This window comes from Haemorhous mexicanus, chromosome 9, assembly GCF_027477595.1.
Source record: "Haemorhous mexicanus isolate bHaeMex1 chromosome 9, bHaeMex1.pri, whole genome shotgun sequence".
NCBI lineage: Eukaryota > Metazoa > Chordata > Aves > Passeriformes > Fringillidae > Haemorhous > Haemorhous mexicanus.
The window spans coordinates 19,225,192-19,248,261 of NC_082349.1; the positions used below are offsets into that span (position 1 = coordinate 19,225,192).

At 38.4% G+C, this 23,070-nt stretch overlaps 1 protein-coding gene across 2 annotated transcripts; it reads right to left on the bottom strand.

The window, feature by feature from the left end:
* Nucleotides 1–3,896: 3,896 nt before the first annotated feature.
* On the bottom strand, nt 3,897–22,869 carry VCAM1 (vascular cell adhesion molecule 1). Of its 2 annotated transcripts, XM_059854395.1 has the most exons (9): nt 22,758–22,869; nt 18,254–18,399; nt 16,557–16,647; nt 10,422–10,700; nt 9,445–9,762; nt 8,948–9,220; nt 8,064–8,327; nt 7,375–7,638; nt 3,897–4,875 (listed from the first exon to the last, which is right to left on the bottom strand). In XM_059854395.1, the coding sequence occupies exons 4-9, from the start codon at nt 10,684–10,686 to the stop codon at nt 4,715–4,717; spliced, it is 1,545 nt and encodes a 514-aa protein (XP_059710378.1). In that variant the 5' UTR covers nt 10,687–10,700; nt 16,557–16,647; nt 18,254–18,399; nt 22,758–22,869; the 3' UTR covers nt 3,897–4,714. The 2 variants fall into 2 exon arrangements, with proteins under 2 accessions (XP_059710378.1, XP_059710377.1); XM_059854394.1 differs by lacking the exons at nt 16,557–16,647; nt 18,254–18,399; nt 22,758–22,869 and adding an exon at nt 11,403–11,634.
* Nucleotides 22,870–23,070: the final 201 nt, after the last annotated feature.

The following is a 23,070-nucleotide window of genomic DNA, read 5'->3' on the forward strand; positions in this document are numbered from 1 at the left end:
ATCTTCAGATTTAAATGTTCCGATGTCTTTGCATTGCAAAAGGTTATAGGTGACCTCAAAGGGTAAATTTTCAACCTGTCAAAAAACTGTTTCTCTTGTTTCATTTGCAATGAACCTTAGACATAGCAGAACGACTGAGAGGAACCAAGGATCTCATAAACAAGGGGAACTTCCCAGCCCTGTATCTCACAGTCACATGTTTGGCCATTCTGTGTACTTCAGCAGCACCAGAAGGACTTCTCAGGTGAGAAGAGCAGAGGGACAGGCAGGAGATCCCCTCCTTTTGTACCTGGCAGGTACCCAGGTGCTTGGAACAAAACACTACTAAGATGCCTGGCAGCTAACAGCAAAGCACATTACTCGTTTCACAAGAATTTCCTTATTTCTGGGAACATAACTTGCACCACTTTGGAGGCAGGATATGTAGCATGTGGATCCCAAAAGGTTGTGAGGCTTAAAGACAGTTGAGCTTCACAACAGACAATGGAACAAGAGAGTCCCAGATATAACCACTTCTCTCACTTCTTTCTTAAATGTGAAGTGACCTTCAGACTGAATACAATGTCAAAAATTCTGTCAGGTTTGGATTGCTAAGCTGCCTGGTCTAGGTAAAATTTAGACTGGTTGGTTTGACCAAGTTTTTTTGCCTCATGTTAAAAGGTATGTGTAGTGCTGGGAGGGATTTAGGAGAAACTACAAGGATTATTTACTGCTGTAGGAAAGGGCCTGATAAATGTAGGCTTCCAGCAGCCCTATGTCTTTATTTTATCAAAGAAATAAGAGATTAATTGATTACAGCATGCAATTATCATTTGGGGAGAATGGTGCAAAAGGACAGAAAAATTGGATTAAGAAGTAGGCCATGTATATATCACAGGCAGGACACCACTGATAACCAAGGACAATTGCAAACTCTCTGTGAGGAATTTCCAGATCAGATCCCTTACAGGGGAACACATCTTCTTAAAGAAGTTATGTGGTCCAGCACAGCAGCAAGTCCATGGAGCTGAATGGCCTGCCCTGTTCAGAGATACCAGATCACCATTTGGCCTTTAATATCCTGATGAGGCCCTGCTAGTCCCTGAAAACAGGAGGAGCCTGCCCCTTCAAATACAAGGCCACCACTGTTGTCTCCAGCAGATAACAGCACCTCTCTCATGGGATATATTAACTGTCCCCTTCAGTATACGTAAAAAATTATTTGACAGCATTCTTAGAGACATTTAAAATATGCATCTTTTCCTGTTTAAGCTTTTCATGAAAGAATACATCCTGAACTGACTTCAGAGAGTGAGAATTTGCAATCATCCTTTAAAATCAAGCGTCATACAAGCATTGCCCAGTGGTATTTTTAGGCTAAACTCCTGGAGAGGAAAAGACAAAGCTAAGCTGGAGCAAAGATCAGACAGGGGAAAATGCAAATCTATAACTTGTGAAGTGACTTTATAGGGAAAACCTGGGAGGACCTGTCAGCTCTTTGCTTTACAGACCACTTTCTTGATCATAAAGGCAGGCCCTGTGGCAGGGATTCTTACCTAGACCTCCAGGCAGCTCTGAAACCACTTGCTGGGCTGGAGCTGCTGTCCGTGACTTTTTGCCAGGGCAGAGGCTCTGCAAGTTGCTTGATGGGAAACTGTGTAAGGAGAAGCAATATTCCTTCTGTAGTTTTAAGTAAAAAGAGAAGTTATTTGACTGTGAACTTTAAACTTTCATAAGACAAGCTTGTACTGATATCATTAAGTTCCCTGGAAAATACCGAGACAGTAGGGCAGGAAATCCCCTGGCAAGAGCTTCTTTGTGATTTCACTGCTAGGAAGCTCTCTGCCAACACAAGAGCAACCTCTCCTAAAATGGACACTAGAAATTCTTTCTATCCACTTAACATTTATGGGGGGAAAGCTGGCCCTGTTGAAATCAAGGGGCAATTCCTATTGACTTAAGTCACTTAGTACCTTAATGGAGGTGCTGAGAGGGCAGACAAGCCATGAGGACATTAACATCTGTATCAGAAATACTGACAAAACCAACAGATGAAAGAATACTGGAAACTTGGGGAGGAATTTCCAGTAAAGACTACTCAAGCACCAAAGCACTGCTGCAAGATGGCTCCTATTTCTCTCCCACCCATCTTCATCTTTTCCGTCCACAGGAGGGGGAAAACAGTACAGGAACTTTTATGCTCCCTCTGCAAGGTCCAGCCCAAGGCTGCTCAGAGGAGTAGTAAGAATGCAAGGCATACCTTGGTGGGTCTCCCCAGTAACCCACCAACCCCAGGATCTCTGCAGCAGTGAAAGACACTATTTCAGGATGTCATACACTGGCAACTTTCTCTGGTATATATCCTGAGGATTGCTCAGCATCAATGGCCATTGAATAAGGGATGTTGTACAGTACATTTCTGTCTGCTCCCTTTTGGGCTTTTTTATGGACCTTTAGCCCATTATTTTTTCCATTTTGCTTTTGAACCAATTGATACTGTTATCCCCCTGACCCTTCTGCAGCAGCTTCCAGTAGATGAACATTCACCCTGGGAAAAAGTACTGTTCTATTATTTTTGTTAAAACACTTTCTCCTTAGTTTGCATATCCTGTAGTTCCGGAATTGCGTGATTTAGCAAACAGTTTTGCATCTGTTGTTTGCTATCAACTGCTTTCACAATTTGGAAAACATCAATCAGAACCCCTCCTCCTTCAGCATTCTCTCTCCAAACTGGAAAGTCCCAGGCATTTTCATTTGCCCTGTTTTCCAGTCCTCTTTCTCTGTCTCTTTCCTAGCTATCTTTCCCGCAATAGACACCAGAACGTTACTGATTAGGCAAAATGTGTGTGCACCAAAGTTTTGCACAGTGGAAAAAATCATGCTTTCTGGTTTATTCACAAGACAGCACTGAGACAGGCCTGACATTATTCTGAACAAATATGCCTGGCACCACCTCCAAGAAATTTATGTCATGGGCCTGTCAAACCTCTCCTCCTCCTCTGTCTTCAATCTTTTCTTCACCCTCCTACTGCATGCTCACATTCCTCCAAGCCAAGTCCACACTGCTCTCCCATTTTTCTGCTACACCCCCACTTTCCAAGCCTCCCTTTCCAATCTAGATAGACATCCTGCATGAACTGATTTAATGTGCATAAAGCACTGCTGAACACACAATGAAAAAACATGAGAGATGTGCACCACTGCCTTATCCTAGAGCTAGCACCCGCATTTGCATTGCTGTTGGCAGCAGTTGTCACCATGTGTATAATGTAAAGACTTATTATTTTCACATATCTCTGCTTGAGCTTCTTGTGTGCAAGTTTGGAGTGGCTGGGCCCCCAAATGTTTCTTGCCTAGCACAGTGGATCAGGCCATAGTGCATCAGGATCCATCTCAGCATCTCAGCCACAGCGCCCGCATCTCCCACAATTTTGCCTTCGGTGTTGAACAACAGCACCCAGACCAGTTAAAGCACCACTCCTAGTCAGGAGAAGGGAGGTAAGGAGGAATACTGTCAAATTCCACCTCTCTTTCCCTCCATCTTTGCTTCTGCACTGGAGGTTCACTATTTTCACAGCCATTTTGCCAGCTCTGGAAAGTGTGTGGTGAAAGAAGTGCCAAGCAGAGTGAAGCATGCAGACACTGGTTCACACTGGTTCTCTGTTAGAAGGGAAATTGTCAAGCATGTGGTTTAGATTTGCACAGTGGGGAGCTTGGGAAGAGCACTTCTTCAGGCAACGACTCACCCACCATCCCCGAGGTGCACAGATTTTGCCTATGCCCCCTGCCTATGCCTTGAAGCTGCCGGCCTTGTTTGTGTCTTTCCCATGGCACCCACAACTGCTGCTGCCAAGGACAATTTCCTTCCACAGTAATGTGTATTTTGGCATCATCTTAAACAAGCATCACTAGGGGGATTTAGTCAAAGAAATCTACTGGTAGTTTTATTTTGAAGGGGAAATCTGTAAAGCATATTTACAATGCCCTTATATTTTACAAGAAAGGTGTGATTTGGCTCATCACAAAATAACGGAATTCTGACATTCATCTGAGAATGATTGAAGCCAGCAAGAATACCTTAGCAATGCTAGAATTTACAGGATTATAACCTCAGACATTTTTTGAATAATTTTTAAAATAAAATGTTTTGCAAATGAGTCTCAAAGGCTTAAATTAGTTTAAATTTGTTAGAAATGCATAGCCCAGTGATTGTGTAACTTCATTGAAGGTATAGAGTTTATGACAATATGAGTGAAAAGAGAATATTTTCCAAACATTACCACAACCAAACAAATTATATTAAAAAAACGTTCATGCTGCAGCGTAATACAAAATAAAAATCACTTGATCAGCTCAAGGAATATTGATTTATATCTTTGAATTAACAAAATTTCTCTGTACAATTGCAATAAGACTTCAGTTTTACAAACTGATATTTAGTTGAACATATTTATAACACAAATTATACACTATGTACAAACCTAGTTCTTCACAGAACTCTTTGTTCAGAATGCTTCAACACAGAAATTGTTTACCAATTTCTTGGTCAGGACTCTAGCTCTTCCTTTAATTTAAATACCAAAACACTGATCAGAGCATGAAAATAAGCCCATTTGCTATCACATGGTGCTGTTCTTAAGTCACTTGTTTGTCACCATATGTTACAGAAGGGTAGAACCAGTCACAGCAATAAATATATGTGCTTATTATCAACTAAAGACTTATATTCACATGATCAAACTTTCAACCTGAGTGCTTTTACAAGACTGTAGGATCCATTGATCTTTGCTTGTCTTGACACGTAGATCAAAATTGCAACTGCAGGTACTGCTACTGCTGCTACAGATGAGAATGCAATAATCAATGGTATCATCTGATCTGGTCCTTCCAATCTTGCTGAATATGGAGACAAAAGGAGAGAAAAAAGTTTAAGTATTGTTTGAAACAGACACATGTGCATCACTGTAAAAGCAGTATTATTAATGACCTTCATTTGGAACATATTTCTGTTTTCATGCACAAAGCATACTTTTTGAGTTTTCCTTACATTTTTTTCTTTAGAACTTCATATTACATACTTTAATTCCTAGTCACTATCTTGGTCTTGAATTTGCTATGCAAGTTCAAACCTATCTGATATCATCTAAAATGAAGAATACCATGACATTCACAAAGAATACAAGAGGAATACTACATATTATACCCAAGAAACATTTGGATACATTTCAACCTCCTGAAATTCATCCTTCAAGGGGAAGACCATGTCTTAAAAGCTCAATTTTAGATTTTTTGAGAAACACAACCTTCTCTGGATTAGTCTCATAGTCCAAGCATGTGGACAGATAAGCAGCCGGGAGTCACCTTTTTGTGGCCCCATCCTTAAGGCTACCACACCAACTCAGCTAAGAGAGACAGTGACAGCCACACTGAAAGAAGGTTAAAATACAGCTTATTCTGGCTGTTTGGTTTGATTTTGGGTGAGGGGTTTTTTTCAGGTTAACCACAGTACTGCCATGCAAGGATCAGCTACGAACTAGTTGTGCTCACTTTGACACAAATTTCACTAAAATGTACAAAAAAAAAAATAGGCTTAAGGCAACAGACCCAGCGACCTACAACAGCTATCTCAATCTCTGTAATGCTGTTCCAACCTTACTGAGAATATGAAGGACATATATGCTTGTATAATTTTTGGTGACACTGCAGAGTATAAAGTTTCCAGTCACTGATGGCAGAATAATTTCTCCTGACGGGCTTTTTTTCAGGACCATCTCCAAGGGTGTATGTGTTACATGTAACAGTGATATTTTCTACTTCAACATTTTCTGATGGATATACTAACACATTAATGTTTTGGAGACAAACTGAAAAGAAATTCAAGGTAGGATTTAGCAACAAACAGAAGCAAAACTCATGAGACATCAGCAGCTTTTACATGCAAAATATGAATCCAGTTAATGGGACCACTGTAGGAGTTGAGCCCACAGCTTTAGACACTGCTCTGTCACCAGCTACCAGAAGTCAACAGCAACTGGCAAAAAGAACATTTTATTAACTGAGAGAGTGTGTTGCATAACTTTTACATTATATGGAGCTTCTTCTTCTTTTCTTTAATTTCAAATTCATAGTTCATTTGTTTGAGTTCATTAAAGGGCACAGACCAACAAACCCAGAGGGTGATGCCATCTTTCAACAGAAGAGAAATAGAAAAGGCAAAGGAAGGAGTCCTAGAACTGGTTTTTTGGTTTTTTTTTCACAAGGTTCCTCAATTTTATATCCTGTTTTCAAAAGATGAAGTGGAAATATGAAAAAATTTGAAGCAGCAATTATTTTATGCATCTGCCATTTTGGACAGAAGTTTTCATTAGCATTAAGACCCTATCACTTATGACAAGAACCTGTGCAACTTATGTCAGATTTTTTAAAGACAATTCATTCTTAATGAAACTGAAGATGTCACTCTGTGTAAAACAAATCCTAGTATGAACTCTGCACAGCAGTTATATTAACTAACCTTTGACATAAGTAATATGTGCTGAGATTGCTCCCCCAGTTCATTAACAGTATGCATGTGTATTTTCCTGCATCCCTTAGCTGAGCCTCGTCTGTGGTATATTTGCTATCTACTGTTTCAAGGGTTGTGAACCCATCACCAACTTTCTTTTACAGAATAGTCCTAAGAGATGTAACATCTGCAGATATGCAAGGAATAATAACACTTTGTCCTTGTTTCGCTTTGCTTGAAGGGGAAATCAAAAGTGTATTTTTTGGTGCAGCTATAAAAATAGTAAAGAACAGGGAAGAGAGCTGAATTGGTGGCAGAAGTGATCCCTAAGCAAGACACTGTTGCTATGCAATAGGCAGAAGCAGCAGAGCTAAAGCAGAGAAATCTGATTACTATTGAAAATGAAACTTCGCTATCATTCCAACTAAGTTGAGGAATCAGCATTTCTTGTAGCTTAAATGCAGCCTGTAAGATCAGGAAACAGAGCTGAAGCTTAGGGAAGAAGCAAGGAGCTGTAATACAATGCTTCCATAGAGCAGCTTCAGCATGTATTGTCTCCTTGAATCTTTCCTATGCAAATATCCACTGATAGGCCTGCTTGGAAGGATATTTCCTTCCAGGCACTGCATATCCTCTTTACTTCATGCTTACACTTGGCAGTTGGAAGGAGTGATGGAAGCCCCACAGATTTAAGAACTTTTCATATTCTATCTGTATTGAGGCAGACTTCACACTTCATTGTTTAAAGCTTCCTAAATCACTTAGTGATATTAGGGCCACCTTTTAACTCCACTGGCATCAAGGACACAATTACCTCTTTCTTCAAGAAGAAGATCTGGATCTAAAATACATAAACCAAAAAAACTTGCTTTCTGTCTTGTTCTACAAACCTGGAACATATAATTCCACAGCTTTTTCTTCCTTGCCAAATTGATTGTAAGCTTCACATTCATAAAGCCCCAGATCTTGACTTTTCAAGTTCTGTATAGTTATAGTTGCATTTTCAGAAATTTTCTCAGATACCCCAGTGGCCTTCTTTTTCTTCCAGGAGATGACAGGAGCTGGATTACCAGAACTAGTACATTTAATTGTAACAGTTTCTCCTTCTTTAAGAGCAGCAGGGAAAACAGTGATCACTGTGTTCTTTGGTCCATCTGAAAGGAAGAGTCCTTTAGTTAATCATCACTAGATTTTTTAGAGATGGATCCAACATGTCCTATTGGATACTAGATTGTCACCCTCCCAAAGCTAATTTATTTTTCATTCTCAAAACAAAAGTAAAGCACCCAGTATCACAGTTTCTGTACAAACCCACCATAGCCCAGACATTCTAACCAAATACTTCTAACCATGTAGATCAGTTTCTCACTCATTCAGATCTCTACTAAAGACTATCACAATAAAGATTTTGTGACTTTGTTTTGTTCATCAGCACTGCTCCTTTCTGTCCTCTGAGAAAAGCAGAGAACTATGATGGTTCTTTTTTCTCACAGGGTTTCATGTAATTTATGGTTATATTTATTACTGAATAACTAACTAATTATTTTTAAATGACTGGGAGAACTTTACACATACTTACATTTCACATTAAGTGTGATTTCACTTTTACTGTTCCCGAACTTATTTTCTGCTACACATTCATAATCTCCTCCATTTTGGAACATCACAGATGGAAGAAGAATACTCCTGGCACTGTAAGTCCCTATGTCTGCATTGTCAGATTTTCTCCTTAAAATAATATTGGGAGGAGGGTTGCTTTCAGCAGAACATTGTATGGAGACATTTTCTCCTTCCTGAACTGTTGTAGAGGGTTCAATGGAGAATTTTGTAATGACTGGAGCACCTGCATGAAAATAGAAAAGGCTGTTAAGAGTAATGCAAAGGTTTTAAAGATGGAGAAAATTTTAAGAAAGCATGCTCAAGAATCTGTTTATTTTGGTTTTTATCCCAGACTCAATCTAAGACTTTTAGCTCTGTCAAAGCAGTAGCAGTCAATCAATCAACCAATCACAAAATATTACAACAACAATAATATTATTATGTCCAAAACAGTTTTACCATTAAATGCCTATTAAATTTAATGCCAATGACTAAAACTGCTAGTTCAAAGAAGGAGACTGTGATGTCCCTGTGAAACTGGTATGCACATTACATTTCACAGAAATAACAGTGTGTGTCCCCACCACTTTCTCAGACTCTTTTGTGACTTTTAGTGTTGCATTGTGGGAAATGTATTGAAATGTGCACGCACAACAGCAGTACTGAGAGAATTAGTTGAAAATTAAATAGAGAAAGAAAAACTACAGCACATGAGGAACAGCCTTAAAATGAAGCTGAGTCCTGAATATGTAAAAAGGAAAGCCCCGTATTTCCTAATTTTCAATATTTCAGCATCCTCCAACCTAACAGAGGTCAGCCAGTTAGGTACTGCATAATACAAGTGAAACTCAAACAGACTTGTACCTTGTATAATAATGTCCACAGTTGCTTCCTCTGTTTTAGCAGTTACCAGATTAATTACTTCACAGATGTACCGTCCTGAATCATTGAAATGGACACGGGGAATAAAAAGAACATTGTTTTTTATCAGATGCTGAATGCTTTCTTCAGCCAAATATTTCCTCCAAACTATTTGTGCTGGTGGGTTACTCTGAGTGACACAAGTGAGGTTCAGAGAGTCTCCTTCCATTGGTGAGTTGCCTGGAGATGCAGTAATGACAGTATTTTGTGGACCAACTGTAAGAAAACAAAAGGAAGACAAGATCAGTATGTAAATGAAGAATGACATGCACATCTCTAACACTAGCTTTTCTAGAGGTACATGTCACAGAATACCAAGGAAAAAAAGAAAAATACATATCCCAGTAGCACAGTGGAACCATTTTTCCAGAATTAGTAAGATGTTTTACTTGCAGCTTTGAAAGCTGAACTAGCCAAAGCCCTTGTATAAAAATACTTACAATTTACATTAAGTTTCTGAGAAGATGTTCTTTCTTTGGGTTCAAAATCCATATCAACAATTGGTAACTTGGCCACACAGGTAATCTCTTTCCCAGCATCTTCAGCCATGGGATGATATGTATATGTCACAATTTTGGTCTCTGTATTTGTGCTCTCATCTTCAAAAAAATTTTTCTCACGAAGAACATGTTCATCTTTCTTTAGGAGAACTTCCAGGTGATCAGAAGGATACACATCAGGAATTTTACAGATGACAGTGGCTGGTTCTCCAGCAACTAAGGATGGGCTGATCTCAATGATAGGATCACTGGGGAAAGCTAGAAGAATAAAATCAATTTCTTTAGACTAGCAGAGAAGAACAGTAGGGTCAACATAAGAGCAAGATCCAGACACCAAATATCTTGAGTTTAGAGGTGTTCAGAACATGACATTCTACCAACTTTATTACAAGACATAACCTGATCTGAAGACCTACAGGTCCTTTATCAGCAGTACATATACTAACCGGAAGTTTATTTGTACAATTGTTGAAACATGATCACAAAAGATTAGTAAGATTCAGCATGGCACCTAGGCAGTGATACAGCTGCTTAACTATAGGCATTCAGAGCAATCCATACACCAGTGCTATCCTGTTTTCTGTGCTGGTAGGTTTGGACACCTGAATTATTCTCCTGCAAAGTACAAAGGCTTTGATTTTTATTTCCCCAGCTCTTGGAATGCATTCAGGCAGTGCACGTTTTGGCTTTTAAGAATTACCAAAAACAAGAATAAATAATACTGGTAATGCAGAAAGCAGAAAAGGGCTAAGTGTCCTGAACAGACATATAAAGGAATCTCAGAAGGAAGTAAATGTTGAGCTATAACATTCATTATCCTAGAATTAAAAGTTAACTGGTAACCACAATACCTAAAACAAATTTTGAGTTTTCTATCAACATGTACTATTTAAAGATAATTTCACATTTTTACTTACAGTAAAGTTCAACTTTGACACTCTTCTCCTTTTTCCCTCTCTCATCACATGTGACAGTACAAAGATAAGAATGAGAATTCACAATGCTAACTGGATTCATAGTCAATGTAGAATATGTCCCATGCCTGCTGACTTCTCCTCCAAGGGGGCTGTCCATCTGTGTCCTCCAGGAAAAACTTGGTGATGCACAGCCAGTAGTATTGCATGTGAGTATGAGTGTGCCTCCTATCTGTGCCACAATTCTCTCAGCAGGTATAATTTCCATTTCAAAAGCTTTAACTACAAAAGGGAAAACACACATCAATTCAGCAGCTTTCTCAACTTTTATTTTCTCTCTTCTCATGTTCTACTGTGACATGAGGTCTTTATGCTTCATTTCTTTACTTTATGGTTGTGTTGAAGTTAAACTAACAAAGGTCATACAGTGGTTTACATATTCAAAACACCCCATAAACATTGCTATTTTACAGACTCAGATGACTGACAGTTTTCATGTATAAAATGGCATCAACCAAATTTAAATAAATGCATTGGCACAATATAACATTTTTTGTCAGGTGGACCTGATTCTAAAACATTGTAACATTTGAGGGGAGAGGTAGCAGGTAGATAGCAAAGACAACAGCAGAAAGACTTTCAACAGGACATTTAGTACCAAACTTGCTTGCTACTGTCAGGAATGACAGTAAAAAATCAAGCATTCAGTGATATACTGCAGTTGTCTCCTAGACTGTCTTTTAGCAAACTCAATAGGAAAATGACTGAGTCATTGCAGAGCACAGAAAAGCTCAAAGTAAATGTCAAAAAAAGCTTCCTGACATTTTGACAGGACTACTTAATTGACAGTTGTATTCACTGAAATGAAAAGGTAACTGGAGAAAAGAGAAATAAAGATCAAACAGTAAATTTTAGGTCAGTTGACACTTAACAAATTTTAAAAAATAAAACCAGCACCACCAACCCTCACCTTCCCCAACTTACCAGTCCTTAACACACACAAAATTACTAGCACAGCCTGGCTTGTTCTTCCCATCTCCTTAAATATTTGTAATTGCTGTTACTGGATAAAGAAAGTAAATTCAAAAGTTTACTTTCTATTTTCTGTGAAGAAGCACTGTGAGATCTTGCTGCTCTGCAACGGTTTATTACAAGAGCTCCAGCTTGCTCTTTATAAAGGCTCTCCTTGGCGCAGAGTGGGAAATCCCTGGACGGGAAAATCCAGAGCAGGGAGGAAGAGACCCATATCGGGCGGTGTCCGTTGGCTCAGCGCCCTCTGCTGCTTTTGCGGCAGCCCAGGGAAATAAATAGTAAAGCTTATAAATACGGTGCCTACTACATTTGGAAAAATCTGTTTCAGATCTGATCCTGTAAAAAATTGATAAAATGAAAGCATGTGCATAAGTCCAAGTAATTGAATGCAACTGTGTCTCAGATAAAAAGTTATTCAAATCTGTTTTTAATGAAAATATTTGTGTGGGATTGAGTCTTCAGAACAGTTCTAACAATGCTCAGCTCTGTAAACAACATTACATGACTCAGTATTCCCTTGAAAACTGTGCTACCAGTTTCAGAAGTGTTGTTACTCATGTTCCTAAGTATTTTGATCTCTAAAAATGAAGAGATACATCATATAACAGAAGTCGGGAGATCTGACTTAATCAGCTTGAATCAGGCTCATACTCTTCAAATTAATGGAATTAATTAATATACCCAATGCCACTTTGCAGTGGATATGCAAATCCAGTTTGGAATACTTCTGAGGACAACGCTGGCTAATATGGCAGCAATGTTCTGAAAAAAAGTAAAATAATGCTTTTAGTGTTTAATTTTCAGTTGGAAAATGCTGTGAATGCAAAGAATGGATAAAGGTTTCTAAATCTCAGTTGTTTATTTATTCAACTACCTAAGTAATTCAGGTCCTACAGAGGAATCTGGACAGGCTGGATAAATTGGCTGAGGCCAATATGATGAGGTTCAATACAGTGAAGAGCCGGGTCCTGCTCTTAGCTCACAACAACCCCATACAGCACTACAGGCTTGGGGAAGAGAGGCTGGAAAGCTACCCAGGGCAAAAGGACCTGGGGATGCTGATTGACAGCAGCTGAACATGAGCCAGGTGGCCAAGGCAGCCAGGGGCATCCTGGCCTGTATCAGGAATAGTGACCAGCAGGAGCAGGGCAGTGATTGTGCCCTGTACTCGTCACCAGTGAGGGCACACCTGGAGAGCTGTGCCCAGCTGTGGGCCCATCACCTCAGGGGAGACACTGAGGGGCTGGAGCCAACCTGGAGAAGGGCAGCGGAGCTAGGGAAGGGGCTGGAGCACAGATCTGAGAGGAACAGCTGAGGGAGCTGGGAATAGTAATAATAACAACAACAACAACAACTAAAAAATCCACTCCAAGACAATCCAAGAATTACCCAGAAGTCAATAAAACAGGGAAATCTGAAGCATCTAGAAATGCCTAACCAAAATTCACTAAAGCTAAAATTCAATGAAATTACTACAATGGATTCTACCATAATATTTTATTTTTATTATCACCATCATAATTTTTTTGTTAGAGGAGGAGAAAAAGGAGGAGAAGGAGGAGGAGGAGGATGAGGAAAAGGCAGACAAGAGGGTGGAGAAGGAGGAGGAGGAAGAATAAGACACTCGTAAGTGTCACAAAATGCAAGCAGTGTACTGTTCTGGAAGTACTGCTATCAAATCCAAAAATCCAAGAGCTATCCAGGATAGGAAATAACACTTCTACACAATGTGATTTTACTGCAGAGAAAGGGATCTTGTTGAAGGAGAGTGTACTCTCTCAGTTAAGTTGCAAATAATTACTTTTAAATCATAGTCAGAGAAAAGCAAGAAATGAAACTGTTCTGCTTGGACTGCTTAAATAATCATCAGAAGCTAAGATGAAAGAGAAAGGGCAATATTTCCTTGTTTCTGGGAAATCAGTTTCTAGGTGGAAAAAGAAATTAAACATAGGAAGCCATATCTGCATACTGGAAAAGTTTTAATCAAGTCCTTCATCAGACAACACGAAATAGGAAATAACTCTGATCCTGGTCTCAGTAAATTAAACTGTACAGCTGCCATTAACTTTACTGGAGCTGGATCCTTACCAGAGGGACTACTATACTGAGTGATCAGACAAATTCAACTCAGACAGTTTAGGTAACAGCAGAGTTAGCCAACAAATATTACTAAAGGAAGTACAAATCTGCCAAAAATTTAAAAAGTTTTTTAAAAAAACTTTCTCTTTACGCAACTTCAAATGTATTTAAAATAAAATATGTACATTACTGTTGCTCCTATTACCCTCAGCATCAACCTCAAAATAGGAAGATGGGCACCAAGTAGGGTTATTTTCAGAACTGTCCTGGCTGTAAACAAACAGACATCAGCTGATAAGTTTTAGCACTTGACCTCTAGAGTTCAGATAATCTAGTTTTTTATTCAAACAGCGCAGAGGAGGATGCTGGGGGTAAAATAGAGGATGCATCTACATCCACAGTGAGATAGGGATCATAGTACCCACTGGAAGAGTGACACATGCAGAGTGTACTGAGGAGTGGAATGAAAAAAGCATAACAAGAATATTACTAAAGGCATAAAAGATGAAAAGAATTAAGCACTGGGATGTAACTACATGTTTTTCAATACATCTAGTAATCAAAAGAGGCTTCTAAGTCTTTGATGGACAAACAAAGGTAAAACAATTATGTGTTGCAAAACAGAGTTTGGAAATATTGAGCACAATTTTTGGCCTGGCATAAGAAAACACAAGTGTCCTTCATGAAACTAAAATTTACATCAGATTTATCTGGAATTTAAGAAAAATAAATCTTTCCAGAACTGTGCTAATCATTTGTTTGAAGTCCTGCTTCTGCAATCCTATTAAATACCTATATGATGTGCTTATTAGCTTCCTCTAAGCAAAAGAGATAACAAGTTCTTGAAATCTTAATGAATTATTTGAACAAAATGCACATTATCCAACATGTTAGTTATCCAATGTTTATACACCTTTTCCTGCATTTTTTCCTCCTGTCTCAAGGAGGTTATTAGGGGAAAACTGAAAAGCTAACCTTTTGCAAAATGTGGACTCTTGAAATCTTCACCACTGGTTTTGAGATTTATGGCCAAGGACCTATGGAGGAGAGAAATTTCCTCTGTCCTTTTGACAGAGGAAATTTAAGAAAAAAGAAGGTAGAAGGAAACTCATCTGATCTGACATTCCGGCGATCGGATGCAGCAAAGTCTGACTCAACAGTTCTTTAGCCTCATATCAAAGAGGTGTTACAGCAAGTCCATACTTGGGTCCCCTATTCAAACTGCAGCACTCACATATCTCAGGAAATATTCTTGGGATGTGCACTGAAGGTCTGAGTAAACAAAGCCTCAGAGTTATGGATGCTTTACAGAAGCAGCTGGGATGAAAACTTCTACCCCACGCCAAGAGTGTCTGATACCTCTGCAGGATGATTGTGCCTAAAGAAAAAGAGCCAGAGGACTGTGCTGTAACTCAAATGAGAACTAACCTCAGAGAGAAAACCCACATCAGCAAAGAAGGAATGCCCTTCAGGCACCACATGCAAGGTAGTACCTTTAATATGGTCATATCTTGGTAAAGTACCTGAAGAAACATGAAGCTGGAGGACATGTATGAAGACTGCTGATTACATGGCTAATACAGCAGGAAATTATCTGCCAGCCTCAACATTTTCAGATCTCAGTAACTTCAATAGCCTGCTCTATGGGTTAGACACTGGCTCCTTCCTCAGAGCACCTGGACTTTTGGTTTCCAAAGCTGCCCCAAACTTTGCTTCTCCTGACTCCCTCCACCTGCTTCCTCACCACCTGACAATAATACAATCTCTGTATGGCCCCAAGAGGGGGAGGAGAGCATCACTGACTCCCTATAATTTTCATCTCCAGATGGGAAGGATGAGATCTACATGCATATCTATTTAAAGGGTTGTGTCTGTTTCAGGAATTGTGACTTTGTACCTAACTACAAAAAGAACACCAACGCATTACCCTGTAACCCACATCACACCTCACAATTGTACTCCACATCTAACTTGTCATCTATTGCAAGAAGAAAAAGAAAAAGAAACATCTTAAGAAAGTTTTATCATCTGCTTCTTTCCCTTTTCTGGAATTTCTTAAATACCGTATGTAAAAATAAATGCATCTACTTCCTCCATTATCTTTCTCAGGCATCAGCTTCTCAGTTAGGACACTTCCTGTCTGGTTAGTCTGAAGGCAACCAGAATCCACAAAGGTGCCAGATAAAATAATACAGAAGTGTGATAACATGCACAGACTACAGAATAGCTAATTTCTTATTTTCTTCTATTCAGAGGCATTGTCCACTTCACAGAAAGAGCAAAAATTTCATCTAATAATAAATAAAAGCCACTAGAGAAAAAAGTCCCTATTTTTTATCTTAGTCTTCTGTTACTGGAAAAAAAAACATGCTGTGGAAATTCCAAACTTTATTTCTAAAAAACCAAAAGTATGATGTCAGTGATGCTGGATATAAAAATGAAACTGTTGGATAGTGTTGAAATCCACATATTTTAAGTGCCAAATGCTGTAATCCAAGCCAACCTTTATAAGTTTGGATAGCTCTGCTCCTGTTCTCTTCATAGTGACACAGGTAAAAATAAGTTTCTCTCCTGAAATATTATCTAGGGTATAACAAGAGTCAAATTCAAATGTGAGCCTCGGAGTATTCAAAATCTCTTTGGGAATTCTGAAGTAAAACTTCAGATTCACTTTTATTTTGATCTGAATATACCAAGGCATATCAAAATAATTTGTTTTCACTGGAGAAAACAACAAAAAACCCCCGACAAAACTCATTCAAAATAGACAGAGTGAAAAAAATAGAGTAGGCTTTGGGTCAACATGCAGATGATAGCTAGAACTTAGGATATGGCAAGGTAAAATCAGATGAAAACATTTAAGAAGGAATATGAGCAAGTTACTTAATTCCCCCAACATTCCACAGGAAATTCTAATACCATTAAATCTTGTTGTGTACTTTATTAAGGCCAGTATTTCCTATGGTCAGAAGAAGTTTATCAAGACAGTGGTGGAGAACTTTTTGACCAAGCTTCCTCCTTACTCACCAGCAGCAACTCTGCAAAACCCTTGTTCATCAGTCACTTCCCTGTTTGCCACATCCTCCCTGCTCTTCAGTCATGAGGTGCATGGATGTCCCTGTGGACCAAGAAAGAAAAAGGGGAATGATGAAAGCAAGATCTATAACAGAACATTCTACCTGCAAGAAATGCAGAACTTGGATTCTCCTACACAGGTTACTGAAAACCACACTGCTACTAGTGGATTATCCCTCAACTTATCTTCCAGAATATATTCTTTTTTTATTATCTTACAATGGTTCATATTCTGAAATACTGTGCTTGGCTGGGTATTTTTGCTGCCTTGTGTTACAGAAATGTTATCTTAGTTGTCCCACAGTGGACTGGTTCAGTAACAGGTAGAAATATTACACAGATGTTAGAAAGTAATGGAATGACTAACTTTGCAGGATTCAAGAGTCATAATTTTTAAATCTTCCATATAGGTAAGAATTACAGAGGTTGCTTGGTTTATTTTATTTATTTATTTATTTTAAAGATAGACACAAATGAAATTTCTCTTTTCCCTAGATTTTGTTACCTTCCCCTCTCTGGGAGTGGACTGGAAGTCCTGAAGAAACTGACATTCCCACTAGAAGCAACTGAGAATGAACCAATTTTTACTTCCATCAAGCCAAAATGGCAAGTATTCCAGAGAAAGCACTTTGCAGAAGAAAAATATGTATGTTTGTGTGTCTGTACAGATACTGATATATCAAGTAATGCTTGAAAACAACTGCAACTATATTAAGGGACTGGCACCCTGTTTCTGTCTCTGGAATGTGCTCTACCCTAAATAAAAACGTGCTGTTTTGTCACTTGGACTATTTCTCTCTCTCCTTTCTTTCCCCCAAACAGTTAGGTATCATCTTAACTGCTTTGTTTGTTAACACTTCCACAAAAGGAATATAGCAAAGTAGGAGTGGCTAAGTGATAAAAACCATAAGCAGCTGAATTTTTCTCAACAGGCAAGGGTAAGAAAGATGAGTTAATGGAATTTATTTCCCCTTCCCAGACAATTACTTGGCTAGGCATCAAAGCCCCAGCCCTTGTAGTCTGATATAGACAACTGAGCAAGAATGACTTTCATAGTTGTGTCACCTTTTATCACAGACCACGTTACACTCTAGTGATAAGAGAGGCAACTTGAGAAATGTGTCACATGTTTGAAATTGCTCTCAGGCAGGATGAAACTCTGTACTGAATTAGTATGAGAAATACCTGACTTCCAACATTCTGATACTTCTTAGCCAAGGATCTCTTCTGAAATTTCCCAAGAACTGTATGTGAATATCAAATAATAAGTAACAGATGGTTTAATGACCTTTGTGGTTGGAAAAACTTTTCATTGCTTGACTTAATTTCTTACTATAGTTAGTTCCACACAATGAGGAATAGATATTGGCAGCCCTCTTTCAACAGCTCAGCTCCAGGTAAACCTACATGGTTCACTTGCAGCTGAATGAAATAACCATTGACTAAGTGAGATGACCACGCACCTACTGCCAGGGCCTTCACTTAGAAGCTGGAGCATCCAAATGGGAAAGGGAACAATTCTGTGCAACCCACAGTTTTCAACAGATAAAGAAGACATAAATGTTTCATTAGCAGTGTTGAATCCTTTTGTGGATCAAGGATCAACCAGTTAAGTTCTCATAGGCTCATGAGCTCGAGATGAATCTTACCTCTGAAGTGCCTTTCAGTACCCAGGATATCAGCAGCAGGGTGACTTGGATCTGGAAGACCATCAGGCTCCAGGCACAGGAACTTCCCAAGATGTATGAGGGTGAATTCATTAAGATTTTGAGAAAATCATCCTACACTGAGTCTCCTAGATTATTTGAATGAATGCAATACAAACATCTCACATTGAAAAGAAATGCACTCTAGGAATTCTCTATTAGTGATTTAAAGTGTTTGATATAAACCCATCAATCTAGAGGTGATTTATTATTACATTCTATGACACTGATTCACCTGCTATGGCACCAAGATCCAGCTGCTGGCTTTGCTTTTCCTGCACTCTTGGGTGTCTTGTGCCATGACTATTGAATTTTTGTGGCATGAAGAGATTTTCATTCTACCTCTAAGGTCAGTAAATGGATCCTACTGTAGCTCATGGTTTCACAAAATGTGCTGTTACAAAGCAAATATAGTCTATCAACAATTTAGGATCTCACACAATTTAAGAAAAATTGTTTCACTTTATCCTGCATTTTTTATTTATTAATGGGAATATTTATTTTAAATTTATTTTTCTAATTCATTAATTGGAAAATTAATAAATAAGAATGCTATTTAAAGATTACTACAAGATTTGCACATTTAACTTAAAGGAGGACAAATTTTCAGGTCAAGTCTATAGTACAGAATGATTACAAGAATGTGGAGAAATTTATCACAAGATTGAAAAGTAAGCAGTGTATATGTTCAAAACTCCATAACTACCCAGGAAGAAAGCAATTACTAAATTAATCTGCACTCTTTACTAGTTCCTACTAGCTCACCATATTTTTTTTTAATAAAAGAAACAACGCTTTCTAAGTTTTTTAAGGGATTGTACAGTTGATAAATGCTACTAATTTAGACTAAAGCTGCAGATGGTTATAAAGATGAATAAATGAAGAGACGACAATCCTGCACAACGTTGTGAAGTTAGTTTTGGTTTTGTGAATCACCGGTAAACTTACCTTGATCTTTTATTTTCTTACTCTTCCTAACAAAATCTAATGTTTCAATTAATGCATTTCATATCACAGCACTAAGCCATTTTCATAAGGATTTCTATAATGTGCCATTCAAGATTCAGTTTATCCTTCCAAGGCTGTTTTAGACAGAAAATTAAAGCAAAAACTCAGACAACCACATTAGTGTTTTGACTGGCAAATGCAGTTACCGATGGGACTTGAGTACAAATAGCATTTTTCTGGCACATAGCTGTAAAGCAAACCATTGTGAATAACTGGAAATCCTGTCAGGATCTAATTAGAAGAAATAGGGAGGAAAAACAAGTGAGGAGTCGTCTGTGACTTTTTGGTAATCTCATGATTACAGAGAGACATCAGTTGCAACAATTTCATAGTAACTCCTTAAAGTCACTGAGGGTTAAACACAGTGCAAGCCTAACTTGATATATGATTGGAACTTCAGTTTCACCTTGGCTGTGATTGCTGGCTGTGTCTCAAAAGCAAGGCCTCTGCATTATTCAGAGTTTTCTGGAGCTCATGGAATGTGAAGAGCCTGAAGGGAAAGCGAGTGTGGCCTGGATTGTCAAGTCTGGGTTTACAACACACAGAAGTGTTCAGTAACAGTGAGAGCATCTTGATGCTTCCCATATGAATATGCAGGAACTACCCAGGAGTCCAAGGCAGCTTTAAAATCTTGCTGTTAAAGAGAAATGAAATCTGCCATTCCTGCCAGTGTAACAGTGCTTTACACAGAGATAAATTTCAGAGGCTCTTCTCTGAGAACTTACTAGTCAAGATATGCATGAATGTCAGACTCTGTCACAAATTCATTTGTAAAATTTCCAGGGCCCACATATTAGGAGGCTATTTGAAAGAGTGTTAAAACAATTTCTTTTAAATATCGTAAGTTCTTTCTGTGCTAAAACTTAAAATCTTTCTTGAAAAACCAGGAATCACTAACAATTGCTCCACAAAACACAAATGATAATGCAAATAGATAAAAGAACAAAAACCGTAAAAAATGGTAAATGGGAAGTAAGCATTGAAAATTCTGAAAACAATTTTGAATAGCCTTGTTTCAGTATCTCATGTATTTCAGGAAAATTGTTTTCTTATGAAGTAGCTCAAATGAAAGGATTAATGGTGCTAGCACATAGAGTTAAGATAAAAAATATTACAGACAATATTCCTATTCTCTTATTATTATTTCCACATATTACAAAACACATTACACGTTTTGCATTGGAGGTTATACTTTCTAACTTCTTTTGACAAAAGGAAACTTGTTCACAATTAAGTGCTGCTGCTGTTTCTCCCTCACATTTAGAACTATTTGTTTATTATATTTTCTAGCATATATTAAAAGAAACACAACTGTACACCAAAGTATTTGACAGGTCTGCTTTTGCAGAAGAAAGACTGTTTTTCTATTTAATTCAATATTGCTCTAAACCTTGGTAATAATCATGGAAAGTAGTCCAGAAGCTGGCTAGTACCTGAGATCTAACTCCTGTTTCCCCATTTCCAGTCTTTTGGGACTGAAATCCAGTTTGGATATGCTCATGAACATAGTTGTTACAAGGAGATGGAGATGGTCAGAATATACCTACAGTGCATGAGTCAGAATTTTTTCAAGGCAGAATCTCATCCCTGACACAGGCCAAAAGCAGATTAAAAGAGACTGGTAGAAGCACAAATGATACAGTTACTTACATATGGACTCAGAGAGAATTGGTCTCTGCACTGAGTCTGTGGTTTTGGGAGCAAAATTCAATACAAGAAAAATCCTATGAGCAAATGAAATTTGAGAAATATCTAAGAGATTTGGTAATACAAGTTTACAGATCTATTTCTAAAGTTTGCAGCCTTTTAAAACCTATCCTAAACATCATAGAAAAATAAAAATTATTAGTATTAACTAACACTATTGCAGTTAGAACAAGGAATCACCTGCTCTGTTCTGCCCCTCTTAAACCAGCTCTGCTGTTTTACTCTCCTCTTGCACTACTACTGCAAAACCATTTTCTCCTGCAACTTCAAAATAATCTCTGACATTTCTGAATCTAGAATGCCACTGAACTTTATCAGCTGAGCCCTTCTTAGCATCCCAGCATTTCACAGAGCCTCTGTCAAAGTTTTGAGCTGTCCCACAGCTGTTGCTGCCTGCCAGTGCACTGCTCTGAGGCTATCTCAGTCCTGTACCACAGTTTGGCTGTGTCACCATCTGCTGACCTTGCACTACAAGTGTCACAGAGCTGCCTGCTGGCACTCATCTGTAAATATAAGATTTTCTCAAATTAACCATATCACCTTCTTACTTAGGTTTGCATTCTGGCCTGGTCTAAGGCCCAAGGGACTCAAACAGAGAATCTTCAAGATACACTTTAAGACTTTGCATTGTCCTCTTCAGCTGTGTAATGACTTACTAAATGATTTTTTAACCCTGAAAGCACCATATTTACTAACACTGCCAACTGGAATGACTGAAAGGCCAGGGAGCTGCTTTGCTTTCTTCTCTGCAAGCACAAATTGGTGTAACTGAAGTCACAAGGAACATGACAATTTATAGAGCTCCTGCTATGCTGGGCCAGTCAGCCCAGGGCTCAAGGGCAAAGCATGGATGTAGCTCAGAAGGCTGTCTTTGCCACAGCACAAAAATTTGCAAATTTTTTCATAAGAATACATATCTTTACTTGAAGAGTGGAAGTTGGCTTTGTTCAACAGCTTGAAAATAAAGTCAAAACTGATCTCAAAATGCAAAGTTGTTTCAAATGAAATATATTAAATAGTAAATCTCTAATACATATAATCAAAATCACTTTTCTTTCTGTGGTATTTCTTTCCATTCTCCTCTTGGGAGGAAGTTGGCAGTTTTCATTATAGTAGTAGCATCTATTGTCTCTCTTTAAACCTTTCCCAATTTTAGCAGAGAAGACTCCCCCTTCTCCCTATACACAATAAACAAAACCTTTCGAAGGCTTCAGCTCTTTTCAAAATCCCAAAGTAACACATAGGATAAAGAAAGAAACAGGATGTTAAAGTAAATTACACAGAAATAGGAAGAAGGTTGTTTATGAAATGGCAACCAGAGTCCTGACATATACAGTATTCTCACTGTTTTTTCCTTTGCCATAAGATAACTGACCCTTCTGTTGTTTTGTTTTGGTTTGGTTTTTTTTTCTTCTTGCTGATTTATTCATCAGCTTTTTCTACCACTATGGCAAAGGCAAATATCCTCTGGAAGGAAGACATTTTCCCTCCTCCACGCTTCCTCTGGTACACAGAAGAAAGAACATCGATTTATTATGTTGCCAAAGCTGGCCACCTGGAAAGACACTCATCATTCTCAGAACAGAAATGCAAGAATGCTAGAATGTGCTCTGGCAAAATCTGCCTGAGGAACAGATCATTTCCCACATTTGCCTTTACTGTAGGTCCAATGTCTAACTTACAGCAATAGTCAACAGCAGTGGCTTCAGCAGATGATGAAGACTGCTCATACCTGGCAAAGTTCACTGCAGAGTTCTTTAAATAATGTCCTTATTTGCTGAGATCATGTCTCCTTATTTGAGTTGGGACTTCCTTCTTTAGCTTGTCGCTCTTTACTGCGATTCTTCCTTCAACAGCAAAAAAGCACGAAATTGTCTTAAAAGTCAAAACCCATTCAGAATGAGCAATGCATACAAACACTAGTAAATACTGGTGCATATAAATTTGTCTAATTTGAACATTTTATCTCTGAAGACAGGAAGAAACTTCCCAAAAGTTTCCCACCTACAAATTATTGTATAATCAGATCATATCAGTTTCAGGAA